The 21,572-nt window shown below is 33.5% G+C and overlaps 2 protein-coding genes across 2 annotated transcripts; both read right to left on the bottom strand.

The window, feature by feature from the left end:
* Positions 1-2,994: 2,994 nt before the first annotated feature.
* Positions 2,995-6,593, bottom strand: LOC110101309 (alpha-terpineol synthase, chloroplastic-like). The gene is made up of 7 exons (XM_020829164.2): positions 6,360-6,593; positions 5,493-5,770; positions 4,437-4,820; positions 4,138-4,359; positions 3,835-3,973; positions 3,398-3,643; positions 2,995-3,288 (listed from the first exon to the last, which is right to left on the bottom strand). Exons 1-7 carry the CDS (start codon positions 6,591-6,593, stop codon positions 2,995-2,997), a joined length of 1,797 nt encoding a protein of 598 aa, XP_020684823.1.
* Positions 6,594-9,761: 3,168 nt separating this feature from the next.
* LOC114578344 (alpha-terpineol synthase, chloroplastic-like) lies at positions 9,762-16,569 on the bottom strand. The gene is made up of 8 exons (XM_020829162.2): positions 16,479-16,569; positions 13,391-13,527; positions 12,248-12,525; positions 11,205-11,588; positions 10,906-11,127; positions 10,603-10,741; positions 10,166-10,411; positions 9,762-10,055 (listed from the first exon to the last, which is right to left on the bottom strand). Exons 1-8 carry the CDS (start codon positions 16,567-16,569, stop codon positions 9,762-9,764), a joined length of 1,791 nt encoding a protein of 596 aa, XP_020684821.2.
* Between the last annotated feature and the right edge of the window lie 5,003 nt (positions 16,570-21,572).

The following is a 21,572-nucleotide window of genomic DNA, read 5'->3' as shown; positions in this document are numbered from 1 at the left end:
AAAATTCCATGACAAAAAGCCGCCGGAAACGCGCCGGAAAGCCACCAGAAATGTGACCGCCTGAAATCAGTGTTTTTCCTGTAGTGGTCGTGTTTTACATATTTAATTTTCAATGAAAATATGTTATTTTAGTTATGTTTATTTAGAAAAAATTTAGAAATGGAAGAAAATTCTTTGGTGCTTACAATGCTGCGGCATCCAATGAAACAACACCGCAACGCTACCTTTAATATCACCGAGGGGCCATAAATTGGACATTACAACGCTAAGTTCTATGTTTTCCAGTGTTGCAGCATTACCAAAGCTGGTGCCATAGCATCAAGAAGTTAGCTTGGTAGCATTGGATTCTCTTTTATTAAATGTCACAGTGCCACAATTTCTCACGCTTTGGCCCCCTTTTTAGCACTCGGGTGCTGCAGTGCTCCAATGTCAACATCACCACTGCACTAAAGTTACCAAGGGTCATGTTCTATTTGTAGCTATTAATGAAAAGATGTCACTCTTCACTAAGTAACTGATCTAGCTATATTAGTAAGCATTGTAGTAGCGCAAAAGTTTCAGCTATCAAACTAGTACACTTCAAAATTCAAGTGTACATCCCAATCCAAATAGATCTAAGAGTACCAAGAAGGATCTAGAAGGTAAAGACAAAGAGCATAAGGAACTTGAGGCTTATACCTTATGCAAATATGCTATTTTTCAACACATTTCAATTTGTAAATAGAAATTAAGACATGATTTTATTTATATAGAGCTCATATAAATTCTTATTTTCACTTGGATTATATTCGTAAACTCACTTGTACTAAAAAATAATTATTCTTTTATAATCATAAAGTATATATTTATTGATAATTTTATTGGATTATGATTTTTCCTTTTCTTTCTGTGATGAGGCTTTGTGAGTTTATGCATTGCAATAGGCTTGCAAGAAAAAAAAAATCATTTTTATAACATAAATCAATTTTTAAATTCACATTAATTTCAAATCTAAGTAAGTTTTATTTAAAGTAAAATTTTAATTTATACTATGATTTTTAATTGATCTCCTCACTTTGTATATTTAGACGTCACCAATAAATACTAGTAGATGCATAAATTATTAGATAGTACTTGCTTGTGGTTTAAAACCTTCATATTATTTTTCTCACTCCTATTATCCCGCATAATGATTTAATTAAACCTCTCTAGTTGGTTGTATAGACATATGCTTAAATAGTGGTAGTCCTAATCCCGAATAGGATTATGAGCCTAATTTGGTTATTTTTGGCTTGTATGTTCAACTTATCCTATTCCTCTACAATAAAACTTTTCTTTTAACTCTTAAGGATTATAATACTTAAATTCATTACAAATCAACCAGAAATATTCATCTATCTATGAATATATATTGTCTTCCTTAATTTTAGATCATGAAACTCTTTGGATTATATAATTCAAGGTTGCTAACAATGCATCTCATGATTGGGCTAGGTCAATTACCTATAGGGATATGTAATCTCAAACTTGATAACTTGAGATGACACAACCATGAAATTATGATCAGCTTTTTTTTTTTTTTTGCTTATAACAATACATGTAACAAATATCAAATTTTAAATTTAGCTTATTAATTGTAAAAGTAGTTAAAAATATTGGAGAATATATTTTAAGGCATTGGTGCCCAACCTTACAAAGAAGTTCTAATATTTTATAGAAGCTAAATGAATAAAGACATAGACAAATCACATATTCTAGGATCATATTATACATCCCCAATTGGTTAAGCCATCAAGATTAAACATCCCTTCTAACATGATATTTAGGTATATTATGTTCACTTAAGTGCCTTTTTCTTATTTAGACATGCTACATTTTCTTAAGGCAAATCACATTTTTCTAAGATGATATTACATCATCATTTGGTCAAGGCATCGTGATTAAACATCCCTTCTTATATGGTATTTAGGTATATTATGTTCACTTAAGTACCTTTTCTTATTTAGACATGCTACATTTATCTATGTACACCTTCAAGTAGATCACATCCACTTGTGCAAACCAATTTTGTTCATGGTGGAACAAATCCACTAGAGATACCTATTTTGCTTAAGTCACACCAATTCAAGTAATTGTTGCCTTTGCACTTAACTATGTGATTTTTAAAATTACCCACCTAACCTTCATATTGGCTTGTACGTATGTGCTTTGAATCTAGTTTGAGTCAACACATAAACTCACTAAGCGGGTCATATCTATCATATTTAAAATTGACTTATGGTTGTATTAAGTTAACTATCACCATTAGTGATAGATTACTTGATGATAAAGATAATCAATCATAACTGAATCTCATATGAATGGTGACATATACAATTTATAGAAAGCATATCACCTTAATCATTTTTAAATGAAAATAAACACTTTTGGCAATATATGAGGTGTTTTTTTTAAAAAAAATGACTAATTTTCAAACATCCTTTTCTTGAAAATCATATAAATAAATTTATCCATCAAAACACCTTCATAACTAATTTTGAAAAATAATAAACATATTATATTTTAAAATATATTTTTAAAATCAAATAAGTTAAGGTGACATGTCTTAACTTTATTGGATCCTTGAGATGATACCAACTTTGGTGCTTTTTTGCCAAGCTTGAGGGTCGACCCCTTTGACAACACTTAAGTTTGCACATACTATGTGTTCTAATAAGCAATATCTTAGATGTTGTTAGTCTAGGGTAAAGTGCAGTTAGATCTTTTTACACACATTATGATGTGTTACATTATCATGTTTACTTGGATGCTTTTTATTGATTAGTAATTATGAGCACAAGGTATAAAATAATTTGGCATGCAATATTTGATTTAATATGAAGCAAAAAGCTACCACTAATTGCTTGGATAAAAAATTTATCATAAGTTAAATTACAAAAAGCATGCACTTGGAGAAAGGAATAGTACATTGGATTAGGAATGAGGATGTTACTGTCCTTTTAAAGGACAACTTTTTTAAAGTGGAATTGGTTCAATCATCGTTAAGAAAATTTTATCCTTGGTTTTACCACCAGGCTCTCCATATCCATCTCCATAGTGATAGAAGCTTTGTGCTGTTCGTGGAACATCTACTAAAGCTTTTCTAAAAGATTCTATAGATGTTGAAAATGTCATATATTCTCCATTCAATTTTTTCCAATAATTTCTTATTAAACATCTTATATTGTCTCGAGCAGCTGAGTCTGAAACATTTTTCTCATTCATATAGCATTGAATTGATTTTAAAACGTCTCCTCTTTGGATCTCTGCCTGCAATAAATACAAAATATCATTCTATCATAAATAAATGAATCATTCAAAAAGAGAAAAGAAAACATTAAGATTACATTCTTAGATTGAAGAAAATGCTCATATTTACCATGTCAGTTCCCAAATCATTGTAGAGTCGAAAAATCATACATGAATGTTGAACGATGGGTGGATAAAAGTTTATACTATCAAGAGCTTCAACATTCAAGTCATCACTTAGACAATATGATGCTGATAGTTCACAAATTCCGGATATTGTTACCCAAGCATTCTCCAAGTACTCGTCCAATGTTGGAGTGTATCTATTATGATACCACCTTGCTTCAATTAAGTATGCTTTGCATAAATCGACCCACTAGAGTACAATCATAACATAATTTGGTTAAAAATATTGTACCACATCAATCATCTAATCTAGTTTAATGTTTTTATTACTAATTTGTAGCTTAATAGAATTTTATATCAAAAAGTTTGAATTATGAGAAAAAGCTTGAATCTATATTAAAAGTTAAAGACATATACATAATGAACTAAAAGTTGCATTACCACTCTTTTTAGGCATGGAAGAATATCCAATCCTTTTTCCTTTAAAAACGAGTATGCAATATCATTCATTGTATTGAAAAGTGCCATCAAGCATATCTTCATACAATTTGGAAGTTGTTGAGCTGCATCCATTTTCCAACTGGGAGTTCCAATTTAATTTAGCAATAATTTAATCAAGGATAATTCAATACTTAAATTTAATTACATTTAGATTATAATAATATTATTATTTATACATATATGATAATCAAAGCTAGTTAAAACATATTTATGCACATTAATTAAATTTTTGTATTTCCTTACTCTTCAACGGCATTTGTAAAGATCTCTAGTTCATCTAGAGTGCCATAAACATCATAAACATCATCAATTGTTGTTACCAAAGAATTAATCTTGGTGATTGCTTTCCTGCTTCTCCAAAATTTAGGTTGAAATGTAAATCCTAAAGCCCATAAATGGTTCTCCACTAGTCTGTCTCTTATAAAATCAAGCTCATCACAAAGAACACCAAGATTTCTCCACCAACTGTGAAAGGTAATAATATTTCTTAGAAGAATTATGAGAAGGATTAATTATGTAAATTAAAAAAAAATTCAAAATACTTGGAAATTTCCTTAAGCTCTGTCATATAAATGCTCTGTACTATGTTGAAATCTAGTTTGGCCAAATCAAGCAATATGGGATTAACATTTTCTTGTTTCCCATAAGCATCAATGAACCACCTACTATGCAGCCTTGGCATCCTCCAATGCAAGGGTAGCTCCAAGGCATGATCTATTTCTTCAATAAGTTGTGGACTTAGTAAAGATCTATCAAGACGTCTTAAATGCTCCATAGCAAACTTTCCTGCCTCATCCAACTCTTCCTCTCCTTCCATAGCAAGGTAGGAAGCCTCATACAAACTAAGCAATTCCTTAACGTCATATTGATGATTGGGATTGAAGCTTTCTCTCACTTTTTTGAAGCAACTCATCAGAGTATCAACTCTACCAAATAATTCAAAAGGATTTTATTAAGCATACTTATTATAAAATGCAAAAGAATTGATATCATATTTGACGTTAAATAAGGTAAAGTATTTTATTCATTGGCATTTTAGTCCTATTTCTAAAGAATCTTGGTATACTTTTTTTTTTTAAAGAATCTTGGTGTACATAAAATTCATACTAGGCTTACTAACTAATAGCTAAAATTAATTACAACAAGAAAAAAAATGATAGATCATTAGCCCTATTGGCATTCAAGATAAGATTGCATTAGAGTTTAATGAAATAGAGTGCCTTTTATGATATAGTTATCTTAATAATGTTGTTTAGGTAACATTTTATTTAGATTTATATTGGATTTTTTAAGGATGGAAACATATCATAAATATTATTTACTTAGAAGTAGGGAACAATATTAGTTATAGAACCATGGGCATAAGTCAATTGGAAAAAAACAAGAAATAAGACTAGACATAAATAAAATATCACATAGAGATAAAATATAGATTTTGTTTTAAGGGAAGTCATAAAGATGGAATTGAATTTATGACTCTATTATACGCAAGAAATTAGGGAGAATATTGCTTGAACCTAAATTTTATAATTATATTTACAATGAACTAAATAACCCTTAAATGAAAATTTTATATGCATGCACATGTTGGTACATACCTTAGTATTGCACCATTATTGATGCCATGCTCCCTTAGAAGCCTAAAGAGCAATGCAGAGCCATAAAGATTGTTATTCTTTATCAAGTTATTTATATTTTCCGTTGATGAACAAATACAACTCAACAAATTCATGATCTCTGAATCAAAATGATAATCAATTCCTAACTGTCGTAGGGCATCCACAAGTTCAAGCTGTTTAACAAGTCCATGTTGTTGGCCAATCAAACACCTGACTTCCTCCTTCAATTTATCTCTTTGATGTATATACTTCTCCTCCTGCGCATATGTACTCATTTTTCATCAACTTCAATGATGTAATACTCTCTAAGAAAAATAAGCAATATTATCCTTGGCATTAAATCATTAAGGATATAGGTTCAATAATGTGCCATTATATCTTGAGTAATAACATTAAAAAAATGGATTGCTAGAAATTGAGTTCGGTTGATTTCGAATAGAGATGAAACTAAATGATTCAAACTCAACATATATGTTAGTTCAAGCCAAATCTCTTACGCTTTGTTTGGGATGACTTTCTTACTGTTTCTTAAAGTAGTTTTCTAATACAAAATTTTATTTATTTATTATTAAAACATTATTTTAAGAAGCAGTAAGAAAGCCGGCTCAAACGAAGCCTTAGTTTAAAAGAAAAATCATTTTGATTTTTTTTTTATCCATACCTTCATATCAAAGTACAAGAATTTATACTTGAATATAGATTAATTATGATTGAATAAAAAAAAAATTATGTGCATATCATCTAATAACATTGCTGATAATAATAATTAGCATATGCCAATTTTAAGAGTAGATGTAATAAAATATCTTCATAATGACTCAAATAATTTAAATCATAAGCCATCACCATGAAATGAACTAGAAGCGATTGGATGTAGTTATCATCCCAAATGGTTGGCTGAAAATTTGCTGTGCGACGAGCAGGAGAAGTTTTTGTATTAGCTGGTGAGAGGCAGCTTATGGGATGGAATCTTGTAATACTTCCTTGAAGAATTAGAAATGTTGGCGTGGAAGAAAAGCTAAAGAGCACTGGCTGCTTCTTACTGTACGAAAGCATGGGAGGGCGAAAATACAAAGCCATATTGATATGTATTAAGCCAAGTAGTTCTGTGTAGGTTTGATAATAGATGGGAACCCCCTATGCCTATTTATATATGAGCATTCTATGGCGTACTGCTCTTAATGCCAAAGTTTTCATTTTCATGTAATGTGATGCTCACCAAACGGTACGTGTTTTTGGGCATCTTATGATATAACTTTCGCATATTATATCCAATAACGCAATTTTTAAGCTATCATATAGTTTCTGATAAATCTTTTTTTATCTTGTAATTTCACTTAAATCTATAGGCGCCTCCTCTAAATTTTTAATATTTTTACAAGTGAGCATTCTTTTCTCTTGCACCTCTTCACTACCATACTTCTCGTTTGATGGATTTTTTTCAATTACCCTCTCCAAGGAAGCTTTTGCTTTACTTAGGATTCGTTTGGAGCGGCTTTCTTATTGCTTCTTAAAGCAGCTTTTTAGTACAAAAAATTTATTTTTGCATTAAAAAATTGCTTTAAGAAGCAATAAAAAGTCGTCCCAAACGAAGCCTTAAGCTTCATTTGGGACAGCTTTCTTATTGCTTCCTAAAATAAATTTATAGTACAAAAATTTATTGAACTAGATATATTTGTATTAAAAAGCAGCTTTACAAATCAGTAAAAAAGTTGTCCCAAACAAAGCCTTGGGACGGCTTTCTTTTTGCTTCTTAAATGATCAGCTTCTTAGTATAAAATTTATTTTTTTACTACGAAGCTGCTTTAGGAATAAAAAAGAAAACTTTTCCAAATAAAACCTTAATCTCGTTAACTATATCTTACCATAGTATAATAAATCTTCTTTGTAAGATCATAATCTACATGAGTCGCTTGATCAAACTAACCTAAAAACTCATTTTTATCATGTGTACTACTCGCACGTGGTTTTCTCTTTCCCTTTATGTTTTCTATCATCCCCCCTCGTGCTTTCCTCTTTTGCCATCTCTTACAAACCTTTCACTTGCACTCTCTCTCATTTTTCATTTTGGCTTGTTCAGTAAACATCGTTAACATTAAGGGTTAGACTATTAACACAAAGAACATCTTGAAATGAAATCATCATCAAGAGGTCGAAAGCACAAAAAAATGCTTCTCAAAGAACCAATAGAAGAAACACCAACAAGAAATAGAAGTGAAACTTCACAAGTCATGGTGGAGGCACCAACTCCCAAACTAAGTGTCATGGAAAAAAATAGAGAAGGGGACATCAACGTCAGTACGTATTGGCATTAAAAAATAAGCCTCACCAAGAAGAGCGTCACACAGATGAACAGGTAACCGAGCTATCCTACTAAGCGGTGCCAACTTCAGTAAGATCGATGTGGTGGCATATGGCAAGAGAAAATTAGCAGCCTGCTGGAGGAGAAATTATTACTTATTAGTTCAGGCGTATCCAGACTTCAATCATGTGAAGATATGTGAAATGTTTTTTTTTTCTTCATATCATGTGTATAAAGGAGAGAAAACAAAATTCACATGTCCTCGCGTGATTGGAGTCCAAATAGTCACCGCATGTAATAATTTTTCTTGCTAGAGAGGTGGCGATAAACTGTAAGAAAGGGGCAGGTAAGGTAAGCTCGAGTATTTCTAACTATTTCTATAACATGCATTGTCCCTCAAGAAGATTTAAATGAAGAAGCTAGGTGAAGAATGTATGATATTTGGTGCACTTCATAATTATTTTTTATTAAATATTATTGATTATTAGTCTTTATTTAGTATTATTGTGGGTTAGAATATTCATGGCAATAAACAGAATCTTACATCTTAGCATTGCACATGTATCCGCACACAAACAGAGGAATCTAAAAACATCATAATTTTTACATGAAAAACCATAAAAAGGTGAAAAAGATCAGAACGCCACGCCCATTCAAAATGATTCCACTATTGTTTGAACACGTTACAAAGATTGACATATGCTTGAACTTTAGGACAGTCAAATTACAATAGTACATAAAGTAGATTGAACTTTGTGTTAAAATTCAGGAGTTTACCACAATGACAGTTGGGTAGAAGTCAGACGGTGGTAGAGCAGAAGTTCGACGGTTGTTAGGCAAGAGTCTAATGACGTTTAGTTGCCAGACGAAAGTCTGGTAAAAGTCTGACGATGATCGGTGGCCGTGTGGTGGTCGAGGAAGAGTCTGGTGGTAAGAGAGCTCCCAGATTTCACATTCGCTATTCTCTTCTTTCTCTTCCATCTTTTTTTCTTCATTTAATGAGAGGTTTATTTATAGATTTTTTGGAGTGACATGAATAGTAAATAGGGAGAAAATCAATGGCATGTTGGTAGTGCTTTGATTGATGGCTGATATCAATTCCCTTAATTATGAATCGTTTATTAAGCATTTGAGTGTTTTAATAATGTCAAAGTTTGATAATCTTACGCTCTTTGGAGTCATCTCGTCAAGCCACTTGATTCAATTATATGCATGACATATTTGAATATTATTTGGTCATCCAATTTATGCTTTAGGCATCCTGAATATGCTTCGGGCCCTCGTTTTGGGCTCACTTGGTCTTGGATTGGATTGAATTTAGTGTCGTTAAGTTCGTCTCCTTGCGATGTTCAATTTGACTAGAAGCATGTTGAAATCAGAGCTCGGACGTATCTAAATTTTATTTTGGAAGTTTCTGATTTATATTTACATTGAGATTTGTGCCCGATCAAGATAATTTTTGTTTATAACATATTAGTTTCCCCCATATTTTTTTATGTCGAAGTCACATAGCCTGAAAATATGTGTTGGAGCTTTTAAAACTATTCCAATGCAAGACTATAATTTTATGGCAATTACGAGGCACGACTGCTCTCTGGACGTCAGCATGGATCTCCTTTCAGGGCCATGAACTAGGTAAAAATGTAAAATATCTTAGATGTTGTTTGTGTAGGGTAAAGTGCAGCTAGATCTTTTTACACACATTATGATGTATTGCATTATCATGTTTACTTGGATGCTTTGTATTGATTAGTAATTATGAGCACAAGCTATAAAATACATTGGAATGCATTATTTGATTTAATACTAAGCAAAAAATTAGCACTAATTGCTTGGATAAAAAATTGATCATAAGCTAAATTACAAATAACATGCACTTGGAGAAAGGAATTGTACAATGGATTAGGAATGAGGATGTAACTGTCCTTTTTTAAAGGATATCCTTTTTAAAGTGGAATTGGTTCAATCATCATTAAGAAAATTTGATCCTTGGTTTTACCACCGGGCTCTCCATATCCATCTCCATAGTGATAGAAGCTTTGTGCTGTTCGTGGAACATCTACTAAAGCTTTTCTGAAAGATTCTATAGATGTTGAAAATGTAATATATTCTCCATTCAATTTTTTCCAATAATTTCTTATTAAACATCTTATATAGTCTCGAGCAGCTGAGTCTGAAACATTTTTCTCATTCATATAGCATTGAATTGATTTTAAAACGTCTCCTCTTTGGATCTCTGCCTGTAATAAACACATAATATGATTCTATCATAAATAAATAAATTATTCAAAAAGAGAAAAGAAAACATTAAGATTACATTCTTAGATTTGAAGAAAATGCTCATATTTACCATGTCAGTTCCCAAATCATTGTAGAGTCGGAAAATCATACATGAATGTTGAACGATGGGTGGATAAAATTTTATACTATCAAGAGCTTCAACATTCAAGTCATCACTTAGACAATATGATGCTGATAGTCCACAATTTCCGGATATTGTTACCCAAGCATTCTCCAAGTACTCATCCAATGTTGGGGTGTATCTATTATGATACCACCTTGCTTCAATTAAGTATGCTTTGCATAAATCGACCCACTAGAGTACAATCATAACATAATTTGGTTAAAAACATTATACCACATCAATCATCTAATCTAGTTTAATATTTTTATTTCTAATTTGTAGCTTAACAGAATTTTATATCAAAAAGTTTGAATTATGAGAAAAAGCTTGATTCTATATTAAAAGTTAAAGACATATACATAATGAACTAAAAGTTGTATTACCACTCTTTTAAGGCATGGAAGAATATCCAATTCTTTTTCCTTTAAAAATGAGTACGCAACTTCATTCATTGTATTGAAAAGTGCCATCAAGCATATCTTCATACAATTTGGAAGTTGTTGAGCTGCATCCATTTTCCAACTGGGAGTTCCAATTTAATTTAGCAATAATTTAATCAAGGATAATTCAATACTTAAATTTAATTACATTTAGATTATAATAATATTATTATTTATACATATTTGATAATCAAAGCTAATTAAAACTTATGTATGCACATTAATTAATTTTTTGTATTTCCTTACTCTTCAACGGCATTTGTAAAGATCTCTAGCTCATCTAGAGTGCCATAAACATCATAAACATCATCAATTGTTGTTACCAAACAATTAATCTTGGTGATTGCTTTCCTGCTTCTCCAAAATTTAGGTTGAAATGTAAATCCTAAAGCCCATAAATGGTTCTCCACTAGCCTGTCTCTTATAAAATCAAGCTCATCACAAAGAACACCAAGATTTCTCCACCAACTGTGAAAGGAAATAATATTTCTTAGAAGAATTATGAGAAGGATTGATCATGTATATTAAAAAAAAATTCAAAATACTTAGAGATTTCTTTAAGCTCTGTCATATAAATGCTCTGTACTATGTTGAAATCTAGTTTGGCCAACTCAAGCAATATGGGATTAACATTTTCTTGTTTCCCATAAGCATCAATGAACCACCTACTATGCAGCCTTGGCATCCTCCAATGCAAGGGTAGCTCCAAGGCATGATCTATTTCTTCAATAAGTTGTGGACTTAGTAAAGATCTATCAAGACGTCTTAAGTGCTCCATAGCAAACTTTCCTGCCTCATCCAGTTCTTCCTCTCCTTCCATAGCAAGGTAGGAAGCCTCATACAAACTGAGCATTTCTTTAACATCATATTGATGATTGGGATTGAAGCTTTCTCTCACTTTTTTGAAGCAGCTTATCAGAGTATCAACTCTACGAAATAATTAAAAAGAATTTTATTAAGCATACTTATTATAAAATGCAATAGAATTAATATCATATTTGACGTTTAATAAGGTAAATTATTTTATTCATTAGCATTTTAGTCCTATTCCGAAAGCATCTTGATGTACATAAAATTAATGAATTGCTAAATATTAGTCTTGCTAACTAATAGCTAAAATTAGTTACAATAAGAAAAAAATGATACATCATTATCCCTATTGGCATTCTAGATAAGATTGCAATAGAATTTAATGACATAGAGTGTCTTTTATGATATAGTTATCTCAATATTGTTGTTTAGGTAACATTTTATTTAGATTTATATCGGACTTTTTTAAGGATGGAAACATATCATAAATATTATTTACTTAGAAGTATGGAACAATATTATTTATAGATACATGGTCATAAGTCAATTGAAAAAAAAAAACAAGAAATAAGACTAGCCATAAATAAAATATCACATGGAGATAAAATATAGATTTTCTTTTAAAGGAAGTCATAAAGATGGAATTGAATTTATGACTCTATTATACACAAGAAATTAGGGAGAATATTGCTTGAACCTAAATTTTATAATTATATTTACAATGAACTAAATAACCCTTAAATGAAAATTTTATATGCATGCACATGTTGGTACATACCTTAGTATTGCAGCATTATTGATGCCATGCTCCCTTAGAAGCCTAAAGAGCAATGCAGAGCCATAAAGATTGTTATTCTTTATCAAGTTATGTATATTTTCCGTTGATGAACTAATACAACTCAACAAATTCATGATCTCTGAATCAAAATGATAATCAATTCCTAACTGTCGTAGGGCATCCACAAGTTCAAGCTGTTTAACAAGTCCATGTTGTTGGCCAATCAAACACCTGACTTCCTCCTTCAATTTATCTCTTTGGTGTTTATACTTCTCCTCCTGCGCATATGTACTCATTTTTCATCAACTTCAATGATGTAATACTCTCTAAGAAAAATAAGCAATATTATCCTTGGCTTTAAATCATTAAGGATATAGGTTCAATAATGTGCCATTATATCTTGAGTAATAACATTAAAAAAATGGATTGCTAGAAATTGAGTTGGGTTGAGTTCGAATCGAGATGAAACTGAACGATTCAAACTCAACATATATGTTAGTTCAAGCCAAATCTCTAACGCTTTGTTTGGGATAACTTTCTTACTGTTTCTTAAAGCAGCTTTCTAATACAAAAAAAATATTTTTTGCATTAAAACTCTATTTTGAGAAGCAATAAGAAAGCCGTCTTAAACGAAGCCTTAGTTTAAAAGAAAAATCATTTTGATTTTTTATTTTTTTTCAAATTTGGTATAAATACCTTCATATCAAAGTACAAGAATTTATGATTGAATAAAAAAAATTTGGGAGATTTACATACATATCATCATATACTATTCTATTTACATATTTAACATCTAAAAATTTAATATTACATAAATACCACTCATAGTTCATTTTCATATCAAATATGAGTGATAGAAATGAAATATATGAGTGATAGGAAGGAAATATGAGTGGCATATTTGATAATAAAATATTATAAGATGATATGTATGTAATATTAAGATTTTGGGTGTTAAATATATAAATAGGATGGTATAAAATGGTATGTATGTAAATTTTTATGATGGAATAAAAAAATTTATGTGCATATCATCATCTAATAACATTGAGTAGATGTAAATTATGATTGCCAATTTTAAGCGTAGATGTAATGTAAAAGCTCCTCATAATGACTCAAATGATTAAAATCATAAGCCATCACCATGAAATGAACTGGAAGCGATTGGATGTAGTTATCATCCCAAATGGTTGGCTGAAAATTTGCTGTGCGACGAGCAGGAGAAGTTTTTGTATTAGCTGTTGAGAGGCAGCTTATGGGATGGAATCTTGTAATACTTCCTTGAAGAATTAGAAATGTTGGCGTGGAAGAAAAGCTAAAGAGCACTGGCTGCTTCTTACTGTACGAAAGCATGGGAGGGCGAAAATACAAAGCCATATTGATATGTATTAAGCCAAGTAGTTCTGTGTAGGTTTGATAATAGATGGGAACCCCCTATGCTTATTTATATATGAGCATTCTATGGCGTAGTGCTCTTAATGCCAAAGTTTTCATTTTCCTGTAATGTGATGCTCACCAAACGGTATGTATTTTTGGGTATCTTACGATACAACTTTCGCATATTATATCCAATAATGCAAATTTTAAGCTATCATTTAGTTTCTGATAAATCTTTTTGTATATATCTTCTAATTTCACTTAAATCTATAGGCGCTTCCTCTAAATTTTTAATATATTTACATGTGAGCATTCTTTTCTCTTGCACCTTTTCACTACCATACTTCTCATTTGATGGATTTTTTTCAATTACCCTCTCCAAGGAAGCTTGGCTCTACTTAGACTTTGTTTGGCACGGCTTTTTTATTGCTTCTTAAAACAGTTTTTTAATACAAAAATTTTATTTTTTCCATTAAAAACTTGCTTTAAGGAGAAATAAAAAAGCCGTACCAAACGAAGTCTTAGACTTCATTTGGGACAACTTTCTTATTGCTTCCTAAAATGAAGTTCTAGTAAAAAATTTATTGAACTTGAAATATTTGAATTAGGAAGCTGCTTTACAAAACATTAAAAAAACCGTCTCAAACAAAACTCTTGTCTCATTATCTATATCTTACCATCGTGTAATAAATCTTCTTTGTAAGATCATAATCTACATGATTCGCTTGATCAAACTAGCCTAAAAACTCATTTTTGTTATATCTGTACATGCACGTGGTTTTCTCTCTCCATTTATCTGTTCTATCATCTCACCTAGCTTGTGCTTTCATCTTTTGCTATCTCTTACAAACCTTTGACTTGTACACTCTCTCATTTTTCATTTTGGCTTGTTGAGTAAACATCGTCAACATTAAGGGTTAGAGTATTAACACAAAGAGCATATTGAAATGAAATCAACATCAAGAGGCCGAAAGCAAAAAAATGCTTCTCAAATAACCAATGTATAAACACCAGCAGAAAGCATTATGCACCTGCTATTTGAATGCGATTTCTCTTTTCATATTTTACTGAATCTTATTCCGGATGTGGAAGGGTTTTTATTTAGACCTACTATGCTTCAACTTTTTGAGTTTTTGGATGAAGTTCAACGATTTAACTCCCATGATAAGAACTTCTCTTTTTTTGTTATATGCTGTTTCGTTTACTTCATATGGCGTGAAAGAAATGATCGGAGATTTTCGAGGAAGCATTGCAATCCGACTATTGTGTTCACAAGATTGTCCTAGCCATTTCGGCTAAGGCCACTAGATGGAAAAACTCTGACAACTTAAGACATTCATTTCCGACTTGCTTCCCTTCGCAATTTCAATTACAAGATGGGTTTTTGGAAGTCTCTGGACAATGATGTGTCGAAAAGGTTCCATGTCCGAACTCACCACTAGAGGGCCTCGATCTACCGCCATGTTTCGTTTCCAGCAATTGGCCTGGCAAAAAATTTGCACCCTGCTTGAACGTTATTATGGTTCTTTTGATGGCAACCGGGGTCTTCGTGAAGTCCCTATTTTTGGTTCAGGCATTGAGCTGCTCTTGCTTTGATTCTCTTCTGCCTGGGTGACTGTTCATGAATTACCTGAGCTCACCTGAGACATTTTTGACTTTTTGGTTTATATGATTTTGCTTTACAGCTCTTTCCTTTCTTGTATATCTTATGAGTTGTATTATTTCCTTTTCCTTGTAATCATCTTTTGATCAATATACTAGCAATGCCCCAAAATTTCCAATAAAAAGAAAAAGAAAAAACAGAAAATTTGAGTAGGCAGTCTTTCTATCAATTGCTGCGAGTGATAATGATGTTGAAATTTATTCCCTTGGAAAAAAAGAACCCTGCTCTTACAATTATATATTGGGTCATCTTTATAATGTTGTTGACCTCTGTACAATACTCAAAAGAAACAAAAAATGAAATCAAGCCTTGACCGTCTGAGGTCCTGAATTTGTTCTTTACACCTTTTTTACACTTGTAATTTTTTACTTTTTCAATGATTAACGCTATGCCCCAAAAATTCCAAAAAAAAAAAAAAAAAAAGAAAATTTGAGCAGGCAGTCTTTCTATCAATTGATGCGAGTGATAATGATGTTGAAATTTATTCCCTTGGAAAAAAGAACACTGCTCTTACAATTATATATTGGGCCATCTTTATTATGTGAACAATCTTCTTATTTCTTCCTACAGGAGAAAGTAAAGCAAGCTCAACGCATCCGTGTTCTATTCCATCGTCAGTTATTTGTTCTTTTAGTGAATATAAGGTCAACTCTTACAGATTACAAGATTTGGTAAGCTGAACTAGGGGTGCAACCGAGTCAAGCCGGCTAGTGAGCTGCTCGGGCTCGACGAGTCAAGCTTATCGAGCTCGAACACAATTTTGAGCTCGACGGCTTAATGAGCCCTAGTTCGAACACTCTGCTGCTCGACTCGAGTGCTGGTTGAGTAGCTCGTGTAGGGAATTTGATTGGAATTTGATTCACAAGCGCAAGCGGAAGGATTTGATTCGCAGGTGGGAGCGGGCTCCAATTCTCAAGCGGGAGCGGGATTAGATTCGCATGTGGGAGAAGGCTTCGAAACGCAAGCCGGAGCAGGCTTCGATTCATAGGCAGGAGCGGGATTCGCAAGCAGTCGATGTAGCTCGGGATGACGAGCGGGATTCTCAGACAAGCGGGATTTGTGGCTTTGACGTCAAGACAACGATTGACGGAGGTCGACGTAGCTCGGGACGACGAGCAAAATTTGCGGCTTTGACGACGAGACAATGGTCAACGGAGGTCGGCGTAGCTCGGGACGACTAGCGGGATTCACGGACGAGCGGGATTTGCGGCTTCGACGATGAGACGACAGTCGACGGAGGTCTACGTAGCTTAGGACGACTAGCTGGATTCGCAGACGACATAGGAGCTTGACGAGTCAATCGACTCGACTCGTTTCGTGAGATGAGTCGAGCTCAAGCTCATCTTTCGAGCTCTGACTCGAGCTTAGTATTTGACAGTCGAGCTTTACTCGAACACCCCCAGGCTCAAGCTTTACTTGACTCGTTTGCACCCCTTGGCTGAACATATCTACGGAGATATTGATGACTAGCCTTAATTGAAAGTTCTCTCTTATGATCGGGAGGGGTAATTAACTATAGGAGCTTGCACCTATAGGAAACCATAGGAAACCAGAACTCAGATAATAAAGTCCTCACAAAATCAGGGCGAAATCTCTAGATATGTCATATCTACAATCCCAATATACCTTTCCAAAATTTACCCAGGAACTTAATCCGTTAAAACTCCCCCGAGCGGCGGCGGGGAGGCGGGGGGGCTGAATTTTCAGATCCCATAATGAGATAACAAAATTTGAACATTTTTTTATCTAAATTTGCATGATATTATTTATGGCAATAGTAAGTATATTACATCTTAATGAATTCAGCTAGCTAGGTTCAACATTTTCTTAAACCTCTTCGTTATTTGATGAATGAGTTGTCTATTGTTGAAAATAAATAAATGCCAATGTGAATAAATGACAATGTGTTCTGATATCACCTATGTTATTTTTGTAATATATATCATTCATTTTACACATCACATTATTTCTCAGTACAATAAAATTAAAGAACAATATGATTAGATTATAAGACAATTCAACTAAAACATTAAATATTCATATTTTTTTATTAAAATACTTAAGCATATTTAATAATTTAATATTATTATATACATGCTTAGTTAAAATTTTCTGATAGTTTAATAAAATTATCTAATAATATTATTATGGCCGGCAAATCTTCTTCGAAGTATTTCCGTTATGCTTTATCTAATGGTTCTTCTCCATCTCTTTACCCAGATCTTAAAATTGCTTCATTCTGCGGTTTGTCGTCGTTGTGGGTTTTGGAAGCTGAAATTTTAGCATTAGTGGCTCCTTTTGAGTTTGCTTTGGTTGGTAAATTCCCTTCGCGTAGACCATCGTTTGAGGCTATTCGAAAAAAAAAAAATTAACCTCAAGCTCAATGGTGAGTTTTCTGTTACCGTTCTTAATCCCAGGCATATGTTAATCAAACTTGTCAATGACCTAGACTACTGTCGTGTGTTTGCACGCCATTCTTATTTTGTTAATAATTGCTACATAAAAATTTTTAAGTGGGTGTCAACCATTGATGTTGAAATTGAATCACTCATTATTCCTATATGGATTTCTTTTCCTAACCTGCGACCCCATCTCTTCTCCCCGATGATTCTGCATGGTTTAGGGTCTATGTTTGTGCGGCCTCTTAAGATTGATCATGTTATGTCGTCTGGCTCTAGGTCTTTGGTGGCTCATGTCCTGTTTATGTTGGATATTACTAAATCCTATCCTGATAGTGTGTGGGTTGGTCCGAAAATTTTGGGTATATACAACCGATGGTTATGTAGGATTTTTCCTATTATTGCTCACATTGTAAGTCTCTGGGGCACTCTAAATCTGAATGCAAAATCCTTCAACCCCATTTAGCTTTAGCTCATACTATTTTGAATAAGGCTGTTGAACCTGTTTTAAATAATGTTAATATTGTGGATGGCCATGTTGATGGCATTTAGCATTTGGCTCGTGTGGTGGTACTTGAACCTTTTTGAATAATATTAATATTGCGGATGGCCATGTTGATGGCATTCAGCCTTTAGATCGTGTTGTGGTGCCTAAGGATGTAGCTGACAATCCAACAGATGTGGATTTTTTGGTTCCTCCTTTGGAGGTCTCGGTGGAGGATCCTGTACCTGCGATTTGCTCCTAGATTATTGTGTTGGAGGGAGCTAGAGCGCCTGCTGATGTTCTTTCTCCTAATGTTGGTGAGAAGCTCCCTAGTGACGGTGATTCTGATGAAATTTTGGTGGATACTTTTGAGGGTCAATGTGGAGATAATAAGGTCGTGGATGATGGATCCACTGATTTGGGTTGGTCTACTGATGTTTCTCTTATAACTGGTTCGGGTACATCTGTGGGAGTTCTTACGTCTGCTCAATTTGTTGATGTGCCGATGTCATTAATTTTCAATGTTGCATTGCAAGCTCAATTGGGCAAGCTTAGAGATTGCTCTGTGGACCACTCGGATTTGTTGGATGTTTCCCCTATTAGTAGGGACGTGGATCGGGCTTTTTTTGTTGACTCGTCTGGGGGTCTTCATGAAGCTTATAAGTTGCAGATGGATCCTCTGATGGGAAATGACTTTTCCTTGGTTGGGGAAAACGTTTTTGCAGGAAATCCAATTAAGTTTTTGGTGTTTCCTTCTGTTTGGATGCTGTGGTTGATTGGTTGTATGGTTCTTTGGATTTGGATTTGCGACAGTTTTTTGTTGGCTTGGTTGGTGGGGCTGAGATTTTTAGCATGGGCAATGATGAGACAAACATGCTATCCATCTGATCGTATGGCTTGTTGGCAACTACTGTTGGCGGGTTCTTGCTACTCTTTGTGCGTGATTCGGCTATTTGGTTTTTCTGGCTTGTTACTTGCCATTTGGATTGTCGCAACGTTTTGCTACTAATTGAGCCTGAATTCGGTGATTCTTCCTTTTTGGTTGTTTTTTTTCACAGTGATTTTTAATTTTTTTTTCCTTTAGCTGATGTCCGCTTAATCCTCTTTGGATGGTTGTATCTCTTTTTTTTTTTCATGAAATAAATTATCAAGTTTTAAAAAAAATCTAATGATATTATTATATTTGTTGTGGGTTAGAATATACGAGGCGATAGAGTTTTAATCGTTTTTTTTAGCGTTGTACGAATATCTAGCTCACACACAGAGAACACAGGATTTTTTATGTGGAAACCCATAAAAAGGGGAAAAACCACGGGGCCTATCCCAGTTGAAAATATTTTACTAAAACTTGAGTTGGTTACAATAGGCTGGCTCGCTTCTGAGAATGATCAGATTACAAGTAACAATTGTACAATAGAAGTCCGGGTGTCAGATAATGGTCTAGCTGGACTTCAAGCCTTAGATGATGATCTGGCAGAACTTCAGGCCTTGGATAATGATCAGACAGAACTCCGGGTTTTAGATGAATATTTGGCAGAACTCTGGGCCTTAGATGATGATCAGGCAGAACTTCGGGCCTTAGATAATGATCAGGCAAAACTCTGGGCCTTAGATGAATATTTGGCAGAACTCCGGGCCTTAAATGAAGATGTTAGGCGGTGGTCCGGTGGAGCACAAGGCGTCAGGTGGTGGTCCGGCGGAATGACGGCGTTAAGTGGTGATCCGGTGGAGCACAGGTCATCAGGTAGTGGTTCGGCGGAATGACAGCGTTAGGTGGTGATCTGATGGAGCACAGGGCGTCAGTTGGTGGTCCGGTGGAACTCCGGCGATGGTCCAACGAAACTCCGGCGGTGGCCGATGAGGCTAGGAAGCAAGAGCGATCTCCGATCTCTCTCTTTTTTCCTAAGGCTTAGGGGTCCCTTTTCAAGAGGAGAGTGGGCTCTATTTATACATTTTGGGAATGACAAGACCCGTAAATAGGTGGAGGATCAAGGGTTAGTTGGGAGTGGTTGGATGGACGGCCGATCTTGAATCCCTTAATCATGAACCGTTCGATGGACGTTTGAATGTCGTAGTAATGTCGGAATTCAGTGATATTGGGCTCGTTGGATTCATCTCGTTGAGCCGCTCGATTCGACTATAAGTTTGTTATGTTTGAAAGCCGTTTGGTAATCCAAATTGTAGTTTGAACCTTCCAACAGCGTTTCGGGTCCTTGATTTGGATCCATTTGGGCTCGGATTGGGTTGAATTTGGTGCCGTTGGCTTTGTATTTCCGAGACGCTCAGTTAGGTTTGCTGAAATCAGAGTTCAGATGCTCTTGATTTTGATTTCGGAAGTTTCCAACTTGATTTTGCTTTGAGATAAGTGCCCGATCAAGGTAATTTTTGTACGATGTATCAATATTCAAGAAAAATATAGAATGCATAAAATATATCATAAAAATAATCTTATCATAACATAAATTATATTCACACTGTTTTTTTCGATCTTATATGTATTGATATTTTATCTAATTAGAAGGGCTAAGTACTTGTTTTTATTTAAAAAAAAGGGGAAAAAAAAAAGAATTGCATGTTCGACGTAACGGCACAGCCCACAGGCCGCTGTTGGGCCTCCATCAAATCCTCCAATTTCAAATACTTTGAAAGAATTAATAACAATTTCTTGTCATCCGGAATGTTATATATATAATAATATCTACTTGATTCCAAGTATTTCCAGAAGAGAATATCGAGAGGCACTATTTGTTGCTTCTTCATACACTTCCACGCATTCTTCATTGTCGATTTTAGTATCCTTTCATTCGAAGGGTTTTCTCCCAGCCGGCCAGGGTAAGGAAGGGGACAATCAAAACATAAAGCCAACCAATTTTTGGATTTTTTTAATCAAAAACTAATTTTCATAATTATTATAAAACTAAAAATTAGAGCTTCCTATGAATTTGGAGAGTAAATGATTTTAGATTAATTATTTATCAATTGAGGACTTGATTTTGTAATTTTAAGATTTTCCAAAATCTTTATATGAATTTTAGATATTCTAACTAATTTATTAATTTATTTAGATAGATCTAGATCTTAGAAAATTAAAATCTATAACTTAAAATGTTCAAATTTCATTTGATCCTTAGTTTTTTTATGATTGATAGAATAATTTATGAAGGTTTGAGATTTTTTGGAGTCATGAATGCTAAAAATTAATTATTATGATGTATGAATCTAATCCCAAATTTCTAATAAAATACTCAACTCTAATTAAAGCTTCATTTCAATCCTAAAACATAAAGCCCAACATTTAGATTAAGTTGGGACACTTCCGTATGGTTCCAGAATCTCAAAGTGTCCCCTACTCTTCTCCATTTGATTCTGTTAATAAGTGCTCAATTTTGATCCATTCCCTTT

Source organism: Dendrobium catenatum, unplaced genomic scaffold (genome assembly GCF_001605985.2).
Source record: "Dendrobium catenatum unplaced genomic scaffold, ASM160598v2 fragScaff_scaffold_323, whole genome shotgun sequence".
Classification (NCBI taxonomy): Eukaryota; Viridiplantae; Streptophyta; class Magnoliopsida; order Asparagales; family Orchidaceae; genus Dendrobium; species Dendrobium catenatum.
Note: the sequence above shows the minus strand (reverse complement) of the source record. Positions and strands in the feature narration are given on the sequence as shown.